This window comes from Durio zibethinus, chromosome 1, assembly GCF_047325235.1.
Source record: "Durio zibethinus cultivar Kanyao isolate XHJ-2024 chromosome 1, ASM4732523v1, whole genome shotgun sequence".
NCBI classification, from domain to species: domain Eukaryota; kingdom Viridiplantae; phylum Streptophyta; class Magnoliopsida; order Malvales; family Malvaceae; genus Durio; species Durio zibethinus.
Window position 1 is genome coordinate 36,087,193 of NC_143162.1, and position 16,906 is coordinate 36,104,098.

At 33.7% G+C, this 16,906-nt stretch overlaps 1 protein-coding gene across 3 annotated transcripts; it reads right to left on the bottom strand.

The window, feature by feature from the left end:
* Positions 1–214: 214 nt before the first annotated feature.
* On the bottom strand, positions 215–7,850 carry LOC111312635 (uncharacterized). 3 transcript variants are annotated; one of them, XM_022913079.2, is made up of 16 exons: positions 7,627–7,850; positions 6,593–6,974; positions 6,227–6,452; positions 5,876–6,121; positions 5,642–5,757; positions 5,160–5,258; positions 4,953–5,040; positions 4,597–4,826; positions 4,221–4,405; positions 3,775–3,974; positions 2,875–3,207; positions 2,684–2,785; positions 2,154–2,451; positions 1,600–1,748; positions 1,238–1,522; positions 215–501 (listed from the first exon to the last, which is right to left on the bottom strand). In XM_022913079.2, the coding sequence occupies exons 2-16, from the start codon at positions 6,889–6,891 to the stop codon at positions 292–294; spliced, it is 3,066 nt and encodes a 1,021-aa protein (XP_022768814.2). In that variant the 5' UTR covers positions 6,892–6,974; positions 7,627–7,850; the 3' UTR covers positions 215–291. The 3 variants fall into 3 exon arrangements, with proteins under 3 accessions (XP_022768814.2, XP_022768815.2, XP_089623773.1); XM_022913080.2 differs by having other exon boundaries at positions 6,593–7,026; positions 7,627–7,849; XM_089767647.1 differs by lacking the exons at positions 6,227–6,452; positions 6,593–6,974 and having other exon boundaries at positions 5,876–6,181; positions 7,627–7,849.
* Positions 7,851–16,906: the final 9,056 nt, after the last annotated feature.

The following is a 16,906-nucleotide window of genomic DNA, read 5'->3' on the forward strand; positions in this document are numbered from 1 at the left end:
TATTTTACATAACTTGAATACATAAATTATCAAGTTAAGCCATATAAACCACATCTTTGAAATGGATTGACTAGATCATCTAATCATATGGATGCTGTACCTCATGTCACCATGATCTAAAGGTATGGCATTTGTATTTTAGATTTCATGGGTTATTTGATTTATATATATATATATATAAGAAGAAGACAAAGCAAGTTGAGATGCAGATCAGTTTCATATAGAACTACCTTTCTTTCCTTTGCTCATTGCAGCCTAAATGTAAGCATTACAATGATGTTGTAATCAAGATCAGCTATTAACTGACCCGTAACTTGATACAGAATCAGGTTTCTCTGTTTGTCTAATAACAAATTGGTCAACAATCCTGACAGTATTCACTGGATCCTGCTGGCCTGCAGATGCACTCCACTTACTAGGATATTTTCTCCGATGGCTCAACTGTTGTGGTTGTTTGGGTTCCCCATCCCAATCAGGATCTAACTTCCATTCCTTGGGAACCTGCATGTCAAATGGATCAGTGTTTGTCTCACCAAAGTATGTTTCCTAACAGGAAAAGATATTTGAACATACAAACGTTAGGCTGCTAACTTATGTGGTAGATCTAGGACCTATTTGAGCTGCTAAAATTGTCATGAGAAAAGGGGAAAAGAACCTGAGCTAAATCATTGATCATCCCTCTTGACCTCTTCATATGAAAAGTACAGTCTAACATAGTCCATAATCCAAGTCAACTGATAGCTATTGGCCCTACCAACACCAACAATGTGGCTAACAACTAATAACACCCATAGTTCCTGGCCTAGTGGTACCAGCTCCTTGCTAAATCCATTCCATGGAAGAGGAATGCTAGCAGCAGTCATTTTTAACAGGTGCTTTCAGCACCCACTCTCTCTAAAAGCCACATTATCTCACGGGTTGAAGTTAACACCAGCAACTCCTTGTAGCAAGTTGCTAAGTTTTGAAAGTTAAGTTACTTCCTCTCACGTGGGCCTTTTAATTGCTCAAGTGCTTTAAAGGGAGAGAGGCAACGACTGCTCCTAGCATTCCCAATCCACGGAAATGTTTTTTCTTCCTTAAGTCAATGAGTTCAAAACCAAGGGATGTAATGACAGAAACGGGCATATAAGGTAATGATGTTCTTAAGGTGCAGCTAAAGTAAAAAGTAATAATTTCAAATGATCAGAGAAACTTAAAGAAAGGGACAGCCGCAAGTGAATAAATTTTGGTTTCTTACCTTATCAACTGCAAGAGTGAAAACTTCAAGATCACCATCACAATTGATGTGGAATCGTGTGAATGACTTGTAATTAGCAATTCTAAGAGAAGAGAAGGCCTCATCAAAGTGTATGTGAAGCCAGTTAATGCATATATATAAGTAGCTTCCAAACACCAATGAAACCACAGGGGTTGAGAAAACCCAGAAGTAGAGGAAGACGGAAGCATAATATATGACAGCACCTCCTCGGGATAGCGACTGTATTCCCTTCTGGCAAATATTGCTCCGAGTGACAGCCATAACCTGACAACATTACTTCAATCAATATATTTAACCAGTGAAAAGGTATCATATCCCCCAAACAAGGAGAGATTTCTTACCTCTGGAACATCAAATGCAGACATGAGATACTTGATACATGCTGGATAGAGGCCAAATGTCCACTGCTCTATTCTAGCCCGAAGACCAGTAGGATCTGGAAAATGCTCACTTTCCACTGTTCGGTACCACTGGTACAAAGGGTGATAACCTGAACACAGTAATTAATCATCCACTAAAAGGACCACATTAAGCCAATCATCACCAAAGTATCATGATTTACTTTTATGCGGTATTATATTTTCTAAGCTGTTTGATTTGTTTTACTTGGAAAATACTAAAACAGAAAGTAGTACATATAAATTCAAAATCTAGATACCAAATGAAACTAAAAAGATAATATTGGGGTTGAATTACATTGAAAATTTTTAGTCTCAGTTTAAAAATATTAAAAATAACATGAAAATAGTAGTTCTAAGTATTCTCTTTTCATGGAGTTTATCACAAATATAAATCGCTTTGAGCAGATTATAATACAAAGCATTACAGTTCAGGTGATCATTGCAACAACATTAAGATCTACTATTGCAGAAAAGATAATTAGAATCCAACTCACCCGAAGTTGCTAGTAGTTTATGCTGGATACATGTTTCCAGACCTAGTTCCAAGAGCAGCATAAGGATAAGGGCCGCAGCTAGATGTGCAGATACATGAAGGATTCCAATTATTGCACGCTTCTTCCGCGCTAATTTCGAAGGGACAAATGCAATTGCCGTGATTAGCAACAGCACCACACCAGCCAATGATACAAATGAATGATCCAGCACGTATACAAAATCATTCCATACCGTGCCAAAGAAACTCCTCAGATGACCAGAAAATGAATCATCTTGCAATATGTGATCAAGCTTACACTAAAAAAAGGAGGGAAACAGATCAGTCACTTCACTAACAGAGTTAGCCTACCTGACAAAGAGTAAAACATCATATTACATGTAAGCTTTCCAATTCAGAAAGAGAAAGAGAGAGAGGGAGAGAGAGAGAAAGGGGATCCTAATAATCAGGTCATTTTAGGTCCAATAACAGCTGAAGTTAGAATAACGAAATCATATGTAACTAACTTCAAAGAATTTAAAAGAAATTTACCCGTGGAAACATAGAGAAAACCAATATAAAGTATATAATGCCACCAATGAAATCAAACTGCCAATTCTTCTTCCGAAACTTCAAGATATTTCCCAATGCAATCTGCATCAAATAACAACCCCCATATGAATGAGAACTCAGAGAAAACAAGGCAAATGGATCTAAGATATATTAAAGAAAACGAAGATTACCCTGCTTGAATCATCAAAAGAAGGATAAGCGGCTTTACACTCGTATGTTGTCCCATAAAATTTGTTAAAATTACTAAACACATGAGTGGGGTGTAAAAATGCGCCTCCACACCCATTAACAAGAAGATGTTGCACATGAACTGGACCTTCAGATGGAATAGATGAATGACGCATATAATGATGTAGGTCCCCGGCAATTCGAAGTTTACACCTTCCTTTTAAGTAATCACATATCAGGTGCGAGACATTCTCTCCAGAAACACCTTTCCAGTACCAATCAAGAAGCCAGTGTGGTTCATGGGTCATAATAATCACAGAATCATTTTCTCCAACCTGAAAAGAAAGATAGAGGAGATGAAATTATTCTCAACCAGCATAATATTTTGGACTGAGAACATTAGAAATAACAGACAGAGCTAAACCTTGGAACAGCCAATAGCTATTGTCTAATAGGTTGAATTCGCAACTGTTATATCATTTGGTAATAGTATCTGACTGAAAGCATTAACAAATGCTAGCACAACAACTTCCAAAACTAAGCCCATTTCGAGTAGACTTCTTAAGGTATGAAATAGTATTGAGAAACCAGAATCTGTGATCCATTCACTCCTTCCAATATTGATTACTATATATGTGCATCAAGGCCAGTACGCCTTCGGCATCAAATGCAGCATGGATGACTCAGGAAATGAATACTACTGTTATTGCATGTGAATTCTCTGGTATGCATTAATGGAAAACAACTAATAAGACATTATAAGAAAAATAGACAAGTCTTCCATTAAGTTACAAATATATCCCCTCCTTGATCTAGGTGTATTTTCTCTTTAGAGACAATTCAAAATGTAACATTAGTAGCAAACATAACAGAAAAGGACAGATCTTAGGAGTAAATGATACCTTGTTCTTTACTAATTCAGAAAAGAACTTGAACTGGTACACATCAATGTCAGCATGGAGTGATAAATCAAAACCAAATACCCACCATCTTTTTGGGAGCTGCAAAGCAAAATAACTCTTCTTCTGAGGCATAAACCACCCACCCAACCAGCTCTTGTGACATATATATCTCATAAAAGTATTAAGTCCATCAAACCAATCTGTCAAGAAAAGCATAATTCCATTACATGTCATTGAATTTTTAAATAGCAAGAATACTAGAAGACTTCTTTATTAACAAAAATAAGGTTCTACCAAGGAAACATGCGATATCATTCAGACAATGAGAAAATTACAATAATATATATACTTAAGAACAACAGTAAGCATTCGGTTGAACTTTTCTCTTTTCTATCATGCAAAAATAGATCACTCAAGATTAAATTCGGGCTAAAAATAAGACCTACCATGATTTCCAGGAATGAGAAAACACTGAGGTCCATTGTATTCCTTGAGTTCAGATACCCCTTCTGGTAACTCAGGCTTGTTGACAGCTATATACTCTGATTTGTACCAAGACGGAGGCTGAAGAGCATATTCAAAAGGACAAAAGAGACGCCTTTCATATGTGAATGCTGATGGATTAGGATACCTACAGATAAACCACAGTGTATGAGCAATAAACCACAGTGTATGAGATTACTTTATGGCCAAATCACCAACCAAACATTTAAAGAGCTACAATACAGGCTCTAGCTTCATGAAAAATAAACCATCAATATGACAATTCTGATTTTGTCAAGTCATACGACAAATTGTACCCAAGATATAGTACCAACTTACGCAAGATCTCCTCCAATAAGTAGCAGATCCCCACGTGGCAGCATAAGCACAGAATCATCTCTAGCAAGCCGAATGGAAGGTTGAGCAAGCAGCCTAGCAACAGCATACGATGAGTTTCCACCGTCACCAGTATCAGCCATGAAATCAAACCATAGATCTTCCTTTTCACTCAAATGATCATAAAAGAGATCCTCTTGTTTAGCTCCTTCATGAACCCTGCTCATTGCAGCCTACCAAAGGCAGAAAGGAATAGATAGAAAGTCAATCCTTTATGGAATATTTACCAGGAAATTTTTCCTTATAACACAAAACGAAAAATGTGTTAATTCATATAAAATCAAATGTTAGAACCAAACCTGCATCATGCGCATGTCAAACCTGCCAACAAACACAGTTACTGATACCAGGAGGTCAAAAACAGTCTTGAATAAGTCAGCTGATGTTCTGCAAATTTTGGGAAAAGCACTCTAAGGTCAAAAAGACTGAAACCTTTTGGCTCCCTCCACACAGTGGGGGAAAAATGATAAGAAAAAGGTCATAACAAAGAAATAATAAACATTTACCCTGAATACCAAGGAACCATATCCAAGAAATCTGGTTTCATTTGATTCTTTTTCAGTTTCTCATATTCTTCAACGGACAAAGGGTGAGTAAGAGCCCACCTGGATTTGATGTAGAAAGTGCAGCAAAAAATTAAGATAAAGAATAAGAATCAAAGCATGTAGAAGCAAGAGTAGCTCAATCCTATAAAAGATACCAATCTTAGACCCAGAAACTGATAAGACTTAAGAGTCATCTACATGATGGTTAATCAAGAAACTGGGACATGGTTATCAATAGAATATTCATGCATATAAAATGCCACTGCAATGAAAATGAACCTCAATGCAGGAATATATAGCAAACTGAAAAGAGGATGAAAATTAACCTAAAAGCAAGAACATAGTGCAATGCGAACAGTTCGTCCCATGCAGGATATAGTACAGTTCTCATTCAAACATGAAACAGACACAAACAATAAAGCAAGATAAATGCTGCCACTCACCCTGTTGACCTTTCCACTACATAATTGGCAATGTACAGGCCGATAAATGTAGCCCACAGAGAGTATATGGGAGAAATTTCATCAGAGGAACCAGGACATGAACCATTGCAAGCTAACTGCAAATGAGATATCAAGATAAAAATATGTAGTAAGGATCAAAAACAACAAAATACACAAAAAAAAAGTCTCAATGATACAAATGACATAAAACCTTAGAGTGGATCAGAGCCTTACCTCACCATAAATAACCCACTTTGACAAAAGTGGATAATCACTTGCAGAGCCAACTGGAGCAAACCAAGATGAGCAGACCTGGTCTTTCAACTCATTCATACGAAGAAATTTTGCAAGCCAAGTGTTTCTCTCTTCTTTCTTCCAAAAGGAAAACCAATTAGAATTTTTTTGTTCAAAAGGTCTCTGCTTTAACATAGCACGGTTGCCACAATGACTATAGAATACACAGCAGGCTATACTAATAACCTACAAAGGTCGGAAGAAGAAAATACCAATGAGGACAAGCATCAACAGAAAAGTTAAAACCTGCAATGTATAAAAGAAATCATCAATTGCGCCTCCAACACTTACAGCACAATTCTGGAGAATGGTCAAGATTTCTGGCCTCCTTCCAGCCACACGAGAAATAAGACCAAGATACCACAGGCCAAGGAAGATAACGTGGAAGACAAGAAGAAAGAGAATAGAAGATATATATATTGACAAAAACAAAGATAAATTCATCCTCATATCCACTCCCATTGACTGAAAACTAGGCAGATGATACACAGCTGCAACTAAAATCCATGCTATGTACCTGCAAATATAAGTTATATAAATTCATAAATAAGCCATGACTTGTTCTTAGCTTCCTACTGTATGTCAAAAATTATTTAAATACATTTATATCGAGAATTCAGTACATGATTAATAAGGGCACCAGAATAGAACACTCACCATCTACTGAAATTTGAATAACTTGGTTTGATTGTTTTCCCTATAAATGGAGAGGAAAAGAAATAAAAGAATCCAAGGAGACAGGCATACATGGACCACCATTTGATATTATTATCCAACTTTTCTATCAAAGTATGCATGTTATCTGACGAGATAAAGAACAGACAACCCACAACTACAGCAATTATGGCATGACGTGAGTGTTCATGCGGGTAAGGGTATGTATGAGTTAAAATCGTCCGAACCCTATCCATTCTGAGGGTAGGTAATAGTCCAGCTGAGAGATTATCAGAAACCATAGCTCAAAAAAAAAAAAAAATCTTGTGCTAGCTCCTCCTATTTAACTTATTAAATGTCTCACAATATAGCCCCCTAACTTCACCTGCAAGAAAAATCGAAAACCACCACAAGGAGTCAGGACCAGCTCCAAGTTCCTGATAACAATAATACAACACTGAATAGCCTTTAAAGGAAAAAAAATTAATGATTTCTAAATTAGAATAAGTAACAAAACCCAAAAGATTATTTGATTTTAATCAGCATTTTTAGATTCCAAAATAAGTAATAATCCAATAAAATCCAGTAAACCATTGCCGTCAAGCTACAGGTCTATTAAAAACAGAAACTAAATATAATAAAACATAATCCAATGACGCAAAAAACCACATTAAGTCTAAGTTGAACCGTAAACTAATAATTCATCATTAATAACGTAAACGCAAAAATAAATAAATAAATAAATAAAAACAAAGAACAAAATTTAATTTGTCCTTGCCTAATCATTTCTTTTTTCTTTTTCCTAACCAATCAAACACACTGCTGGGCTTTTGATTTAAATTATATTATAAAATATTAAAAGCGCTTGAAAAAAAAAAAAAAAACCCATAACCGCAAAAACAGAAACTTCATTATTATGAAATCAAAAACAATCAGAAAACATGAAACAATGTAAACCAAAAAAAAAGCCCAAAACAAGCAACGGCTTTGATAATTCGAAAAAAGAAACAAACAATTTCAAGAGAGAGAAAGGGTACCTGAAAGAGAAGAGAGAGAAAGAGAGAGGAGAAGCGTGCATGTGGAAGAAATAAAAAGGGAAAGTTATGGGGGAAGGGGATATATAAGGTTTTTGAAGAAAAAAAAAAAAACCAATGACATCTCAGAATGTCTGGGCCGAACATAACAACGGCATATTCTTTCTGTTTCACATCTCCTCCTATTACTTGCAGAGGTTTCCCAAAAACATTATTAAACGGGAATGGGACTTTTCTTTTTTTTTACAAATAGAAAACAAATTAACGCGGTTGAAAATTCTTTGAAGCCACGTGGATCATTGAGGACCGTTTGATTTGGGGACGATGGGGGTGGGTTAGGGAGAGTGGAAAATGGGACACGTTGATGTTGCGCGCGGGGCAAGAGAATGAAGCAATGGGTAAATTTGTCGAATGTAAACAGTCCAATGATGCAGGGAGAGGATCCCTGTCCCTGATTTTGCTTGCATTGGGCCAACTGAATTTGTTTGCTTTTTCTGGCTGAGTGGATATCTATATTTGTTTCTTTCGACTTTGGATTTTGTAAAATTTTAGGCAAAATTTGTAAAAGTTTTTACTAAAATAATTAATAAAAATTTTAATTTTAAATTTTTTATTAATAAAATTCAATAAAAAATAAGTAATATATAAAAATCATTTATAATTTAAATTTTATAAGTATGTATTTAACGGTTTTGTTAAAATTTTCAATAAAAATCTATTTAAAATATATAACAAAAATTTCAAAATTTTTTTTAAATTTTACATACTTCATTTATATAATAAAATATTTTAATTTATCAATTTACATTTCAAATTTAATTTTTGTTTAATTAATTTTAATAAATAACTTTACTAATTTCACTTAAATAACTTTCTCTAAGTTTTTCTTTCAACGTTGGCGCTTTTTGTTTTGCTTTCTGTTTGACGTTTTTGTAATGGGTTTGTTTTGTTTAGCAATTTGTGACAGGAAAATTAGTAAAAAAAATGTAGGAGGAAAATAGTTCTGATTACTTTATAAAAGCAAGGTGTGGCTCAGCTCATCACTATGCAGTCATGTGGAGTGTTCAACAATGGAAAATAATTGACATTGCTTTCCATTTATATTCGCAAAAAAAAAAGTTTCTTTCTCTGATTTCCTCCCAACCAAACAATCAATTAGAAACAAATAATTTATTTCTTGCTACATTAGCCAACTATTTTTTTCTTGTTACTTTCTTTTGTTTGTTCCTTAATTATCCAATACCAAGTATATCTTAGTATATAATTCCAAAGATAAAAAAGAAAGATAGTGAGACGCCAATGGAAGTCATTAATTGTAACAAAAATGACCTAATTTCATTTATATTTTGTTATGGATGTTTGTCCCTCAAATGATAATCGATAGTAGAAAAAAAAAAAAGTGGCAAAATGACGGTGCTTTTTAGTAGGAAGAGAGATGAAGAGAGGTCACCCTCATTCATAAATTTTCGCCAATTTGCTTTAAATTGCGGTGTGATGGAACATATATGCTTGAAATGGACATTAAGCCACACGAATTCCTCGAGGCCGGTGCCGACTCGGGGTCAGTAAGACTACGCAAGAAGCTCCAATTTTTGGCCCACTACTCAACAGTCATTTCCTAGTATTTTATGTGGAATTCATTAACCAAACTTTCTCTTATAGCCCATATCTGGCCTGTCTTCAAATTCAAACCGATGCCCGTTAACTTTTTGGACCAATAAAGTGGGCTCTTAGGCTCACATGCAGCACCAATGAACCATCTCCTGTCTGTTGAGCCTCAGATAGAGACCATTCATTTTCCTGGTTGAATGAATAAATGTTGGGAATTTCCACCAGATGGAGCTTTTCAGTTTAATATGCTAACAAATGACATTTGCATATCTATTCTCAAATAGTTTACAGGTTTGACTTGATAAGTAACAAATGAAATTGGGAAGTAACTAACGGTAATCACTGCTTTACTGTTTTCTCAAATTAATTTCAAACCCACCTTCATTTCCCATGATGATCTCTCCACTAAATCTTCTTAGAACCCTTGTTTTTTTAAAGGAGCATAAGCATCAAATCCTACTTCAAAGATTCCTAGATTGCTTTGACATATACGATTCTGCATATGTTCAACGGCTAGGATTTGACGGCTTAGGGAAAATGCTTTTCTCTTTCGAACCAAAGTCAGACTCCTCCTAGTTCTGGACTTGCTGCTCACATTAAGCTCAATCCCCCATCGCGTGTTCTTTGTTATGATCACAATTGCGACTAATGGATCCCATTTCTCCAGGATCCAACTGTGTTTATTGGATGATAAGAACTTCCTCAACTCGAGGAGCCAACCAGGCTGTAGCCACCGGGCAACCCCTCCAAATTTGAGGACTGAAATAAGTGGAAGGTCATGACACGGAACATTTGGGAACTATAGAATATCATTAGCTCCATTTGACTTCAATATCCTTCTCTCCAGGAGTCTAAATTTTACACACCAATGGATGCATTATGAGTCCTCTTGGATTTCTGTGGGGCTTGAAGGCTTATACACCTTTCTTTTTCTGGTAAAAGCTTTGAAATTGCAGTGCGCACTTGGTCACGATCACTAGCACCGTCAGTAATGCACAACATTATTTCTAATTGTTGTCAGCAAATCTTCATTTTAATGTTGTAACCTTGACTTGGTCATTGTTAATTACAAACAATAATCAGTCTGACGCTTACCCTCTTATTGGGATTTTCAAATTCCCCACTGTCATAGTGGCTTAGAATTTATGTCGGTTCAGATCATCCAGATGTAAATCAAAAACAATTTTTTATACTTTCTTTGAGATATATGCTAGAAAATGGCTCCTGCTACTCGGAAGTCCTTTGCCAAATAATTGTAGTTTGGTTTATACCTGTACAAATACAGGGATATCTATTCTGGTTAATTTGGCTTTTGGTGGCCTTGCTGCCAGCTTTTGACTTTTGTTTTTTTGAGTTGTGTTGGGCCTGGTTCTGTTTTGGCTAGGTACTCTGTTTCTGTTGGTTTTCAATCAATTCAACTACAAAACCCATAGAAAATATAACTATCTCACGCAAATGATTGAATTTAAGACCCCGCGTGCTCTTACATATTTTAATCAAAGGAGTGATATATACTTAAACCACTAAACCAAAGATTCAAGTAGCCCCTACCCTCTCCTGTTCGTTTCAAGCAAAAAAAAAAAAAAAAACGCTGTCTTGATCACTATCAACTCGTTTACAAGCCTATAGTTTTTACTTGACTATATGCTCTACTTGCAGTTTGTAACAGGTGAAAACGAAAGAAGGGCAAGAATAAGGTAATAACTTGACTTCACTAGGCCGGTCCTGGCTAAAAGAAATTTGGATGGCGCGGGTTTTTCCTGGCCAACTTTAGTGCTCGATCCAGTGAAAACTACTAGCTAGTAGTATAACAATTTGAGGTTAATTTAAATGGAAGAAGATATTCCGGTCGGTATTAGGAGCCCCACAAGATCGTTCTTTGATTCTTATCATATAATAACCGACACACTGTACAAAAATTGGCTGCCCTAGCTTGTCAAGCAACTATATATGGTTAACTTTAAAATTGTGACGACGACAACAGCAATAAAAGAAAATTGTATTGCAGTAGAAAAAATACATGGTATTTCAACCATCTAGTGTTGAGCTAGCAATCCTTAAGTCAAAAAAGGTATGCAGTGATTCTTTGAAATTTTAAGAATGGCAGAGAATTCATCAGATCAGGCTTGAAAATTTTGAGGGGCACAAGGAACTTTGGAAGACACTTGGGTTTTCCACTTTATGTTCTTAATTTGAAAACAAAAGGACAAGTTGGTATCAATTTTGATACTACTTTTTGCATGTTAGTCTCTTCCATGTTTCAGTACTTTATGGCCATTCCTCAGTCACTACAGAAAGAATTGAACTTGGAAGCAATTATTATACTACAATTTTTGGAGGCAAAGAAAGCTAGCAAATCTTTCATATATTTATATATACTGAAGAGCCAACTTTATCTATGAAAGTATTAGTTAAAACTTTTTATCAAATTAAATGAAAAAGGCAGCCAGTTAGCAGCGGCACTTTGCCAAAGATTTTTCCAGTGAATGAAACAATGAAATCAGATACATGTATAATTAATTCAACTTGTTATCTAGAACATGAAATATAGTGCATGAACAGTAATTCCAGGAACTTTTGAAGGCAGATTGAAGGACCAAATTAAAACAAAAGTCTATATATTGGTTTTATACCAGAAAGTCTCGTTCAGCTAGCAAATGCGTGCAAGTTTCCTCCACCATCTTACATGTATTTTTTTACTGCTGTCTAACCATTTTCACTATATAGAAAGAACAGGGAGCAATAGTTGCATGGGACATGCAGAAACAGCGGTACAGCACACTAGATTTCAACAAATATGGGAATATACTGAACCTGTCCTTTCAAAGCAATCCAAGGGGACATCGATCATAATAACCCAATAGACTCGGTTGCAACAATTGTTAGCGTTTAACTTTCAATAGTTGGTAACCAGGACGAGCATGCCGGCTTCTAAAGTGTATAAATACCCTGAGAGGTAAAAGCTTAAGGCCATCTCATCTTCATCACTAGTACTAGATATACATTTTTTCTTTGAGATTTTCTAATTCGTTCTCAATTATTTTCAGTCGCCCACATGGCCAAAAACAACCTCATTTTAGCTGGTTCCTTCCTCCTTGTATTATTGTTTGCATATGGAGTCGCATTTTCTGAGGAAATGAGGATTTTGAAGGCAGATAAATTAGATGAGTCCCGAAACCATGTAACAAATATGATGAGCAGCCGCAAGACGAACTTGAACCGTGACATTTTAGAAGACGACGCATCAGCAACTGGCAATGTAAACAACACTGCATATGGTACTAATGATTACCGCCCCACGACTCCGGGTCACAGTCCTGGCGCCGGCCACTCTACCGGACCTGCCCATGATGATAATAACTAGATTTATCACACATAGTATCGTTTTCTCCTAAGCATTATCCATTGTGTGAAATAATCTCGTAGGGTTACCTATGATTATGTATTAGAATTGCCCTTAAAAAATAATTTCCGTATGTTGAATTTTCATGTAATAGCACTTGATAAATAGGTTTAGAAATTATAAGTAAAGGAACAAAAATGCATGTTATCAATTGTGCGCTCATTGCTCAATTGTAAACTGATAATAATAATAATAATAACAATAATAATTTAGTTTTATAAGTACTTTTATCAATTAACTATATATATAAAGTTCGGAGTTGTTCACGTACAGCTTTTAAAGTTTTCTGTCTTTTTGCAACTTGGAGATAAGCTATGATAGTCGCCAACGATGGAAATTGTTGCTTTTTCCTGATTTTAGTACAGGCATTATGTTCTATAATATATAATAAAGTGTAATTTTATTTTTAAAAAATAAGAAAAGGCGAACTGATACGTGATATTCCATTCAATTCAATTGATTGTCATATAAATTTGTAGTGTAAATTCTAGATTAAAATACCAACAAAATTAATGTACTGAGACAAGAAGGATTCAAAAGCTAGCTCTGAATTTTTATCATAACTGCAAGTGGGTTGGAAAGTGATCATATGCAAAGCATGGGAAAGTGTTGCCTTTGCTTTATGGAAACATTTTCCTACCTTTAGCTGCTCTTTTTACACGCCTGTAACACGCTTTCTTTGGCATATAGTGCTCCAAGTTGCAAAAGAAAAACAAAGCTCCATGGCTTTCAGCTAGAATCTAGAGATACCTATGAATATGATGAAGACAACTCCAAATTTCATTGAGATAACATCTTGACCTTTAAACATTTACGTGTTTTTTGTTTTAAGTTTTAAACATTTGAAAATTTGCTATTTCAAAGCTAAACGCTATCAATTGGTTATATCGATATACAGTCGTAAGGCATGTCAAAATAATGATACTTATGTTTTTTTAATTTTTAAACTAAACATTTAAAATTTATTAATTTAACTTTAGTTGTAATATTAATTACAAAATAAATTTATTAACTGAAAGCACACATGAAAATAACAGTAACGAAGTGATTTTTGGATCAAGTTAGAATAATTTATTGCTAATTCTCCCACCAATTTAAGTTGTTAATATCGAAGTCACGCAATGGTTCAACTTAATTAAACTGTGGGTGGGATGGGATATTTTTGCTCGATGGAGTATGAAAAGTTTTGATGATGAAATGGACTATAAGAAAATCTAGGCAAACCAACCACCAAGGATTCTGTTTCCTCTCGATAGTTCCTTTCAAAATTGCAGTCTGCTTTCTAATGAAAATTCGAGGTGAAAATAAAATCTGTAATCATTAAATATAGGCTTTTTCTCTCTCATTTTTTTATTGGTGGGTAAGCTAAACAATGAACCGCCCGCTGGAATGCCAAGTTTGGCAATACCTAAGCCATTCCCCATTTGCTTATATGGTACTATAATTAATTAATTAAGTTATTAACAAAGAAATTATTCACAGACTTAATTTCCAACAAATTTTGAGGTATTTCCCTCAATATACATGGACCCAATTTTCTTAATTTCTTTTTTTTTTTAAGCAAAAGAAGGTTGAAACGAAATCTAAAATACAAAAATTAAATTTTAAAGTCTGAACAACATAATATAAGAAATATTGAAGCATTATAAAGAAACATTAAAAATTTTTCAACGAGATAAAGTCAATTAATGGGTTAACAGAAATTAAATCAGTAAGAGTCATATACTTTACTTATAAGGTTTAAGTTTAATTTTTGTTATTAATACATTTTTTTATGAATAATTTATAAACCTAATATAAATATTCGCTAAAACTTAAAATATATTCTACCTTTAAAATGAGGTACCCTTTTCTCACTTAAAAATTTAATTAAAAAAAAAAAAAACCAATTAAGGGAAAACCAATTGGCTTGACGACGAGGGGCCTACAGGATTATGGGTATATTGGGCCTTGGGGGAAACTCGGGCTGAGCCTCTTTGGACGGGTTTATGCCTTTTTTAAGTTTGCCGTTTATAAGCACTGATCTTTTGTAGAGCAATGCCATCTAAGTTCTTTGCTTCCTTCTCAAGTGATAATTTAGTGTTACTGTTGCAATCGAAAAAAATATGTTTAAAAATTACAGTAAGATAAATGTAATTAAAATTTTTTTTATGTTTATTATATTGTGAAAATACTGTGAATATTTAAAATGTTTTAAAAAATATGTATAAAATAATAAAATATTAAAAATATTGTGATAAAAAAGCAATTTTTTATTCAAAATTTACTTTTTCACTGAAAAATATCAGAGTTTTTTAGTTTGAGTTAAAAAAAAAATCAAGTTTTTAAATTGAAAAATAAAAATTTTTTATTATTTAACATGGCATTTGGATAAAAATAACTTTTAAACGTAAAATTATTTTCAATAACAATACCAAACGAGGCTTAAGTTTCAAGAGAGGTGATTTGACTGATTTCCGTTTTCTTTTGTGAGCGATAAAATAGCATAGGAATTGTTAGTAACTGCTAAGGACAGTTCATCTATTGCATATGGAACTAGTATTATGAAGCATCAGGCAAAGTTACTTGCTACGGTTCAAAGCTTTTAGGATTTTACTTGAAGCTTTTGCCTCCTGTTGTTCTTGGGAGGTGCTTCAACCCAAGCTGATAGAAAAAGAAAGATTCTTCGAACACGTGTGAGTTTTTCAGTTCTTCATTCAGCTTTAAGCTTCAACTCTTGCATTTATTTAAATCAATAATTAAAAAAATGTTTATAATTTTTTTAGTTTCATACTAATTTAAATGGATCTTTATTTATGATTTTTAGCTTTTTATTTCACTTTTACTTTATTTTTTAAATATTTAAATGATTCCATTTGAGTTCTTAATTTATTAGTAAAATGTATCATTTTGATTTTTTTAATTACTAATTAAAATTGACGTAATTTTTACATTATAGCACCTAGCCTGAATATTTATTTAATCATTAATAGAATAATGTAAGCAAAAATTAACATAAAATCTCTATAAAAAGATTCATGATTTAAATAGAACAATTCAAATATGAAATATTTAAGAATCATAAAAAGGAATTTACTTCAAGAGTATATTACTTCAAATATTGAAAAACATTTTAGGAAAAAACAATGCATATTTATTGGTGATGAAAAAGGACGGGTTTTGAATTTTAAGATGTCTGAATTATTGTTTTTGGTTTATTTGGGTGGGATTTATTTTAGGTTTTGGTTATTAAAGTTAATGGTTGGATAATAAGATTTATCTGGATATGATTTATTTTGGGTTTTGATTAAAAGAATATTAAAGATTTATATTATTAAATTGATTATGTGTTTTTTTTTTGTAAGAAAAATTTTAGGATAGATAAGTTGTTTAGTTATCCATGTTAAAAAACAACATAAGATAGATGATTGTAGGTTGTACATTCTACATGACTTCAATAAATAATCACCGATAAGACTCGAACTCAAGATCTTTTCGTCGAAAAGAATGATCTTAACCAATTGAATCAATTACTTATTTTATTATCTATATTGAATTTTCTTGTAATTGATTATTTAGATTTTTTACTTTAATATTCTACAGTTATAATAAAAGTTATTTGTAATAGTATAACTTTTTTAATCAAACTTTGACAGAACTTAAATAGGTATGGCTTGTCTATTTCATTTTAAAATAAGAATTTGTAATGCCAAATGAATGCCTTTATATGACATGAGGTGTACATTTTGTTTATATTACTACTATTATTTTGACAAAATTATTAATATAAATTAAACAGATATTTGAATTTTGTTAAATTTTTAGTACTTGAATATAATTTATTAAAAAATTCGATAAAGAAGAAGCACATCACATTAGTATAAAAGAATTCAAGCTTAAATAAAAGGAAAATGATTGATTAATCATTGTACTAAAGATATATTGAGCAATATAAAAGAATTCAAGCTTAAATTAAAAGCCAGGAGCCATGCACCCTGACTCGGTAATCATCCAATGCTCCCCCTCATTTTCACTGACTATACATTTTAACCCCTTGTTGCCATCAGCTATCGAGGCTTAAACAGAAGAAAGGAAAATCAACGGTTCTGATTGTCATCATGCAGTCATTGATGGAGAAAAAGTCAGTCCAATGAGTGCAACGGTTACTTTAAAAGGAAAAAGCGTTAGCGGCTAGAGTCTTGGCGACCAGATGACAAGGCTGCCACAAAGAATTTACACGTGGCATCCTGAAAACTCTACAGGTGTACCAACGGAAAAAGTTGGAATTAT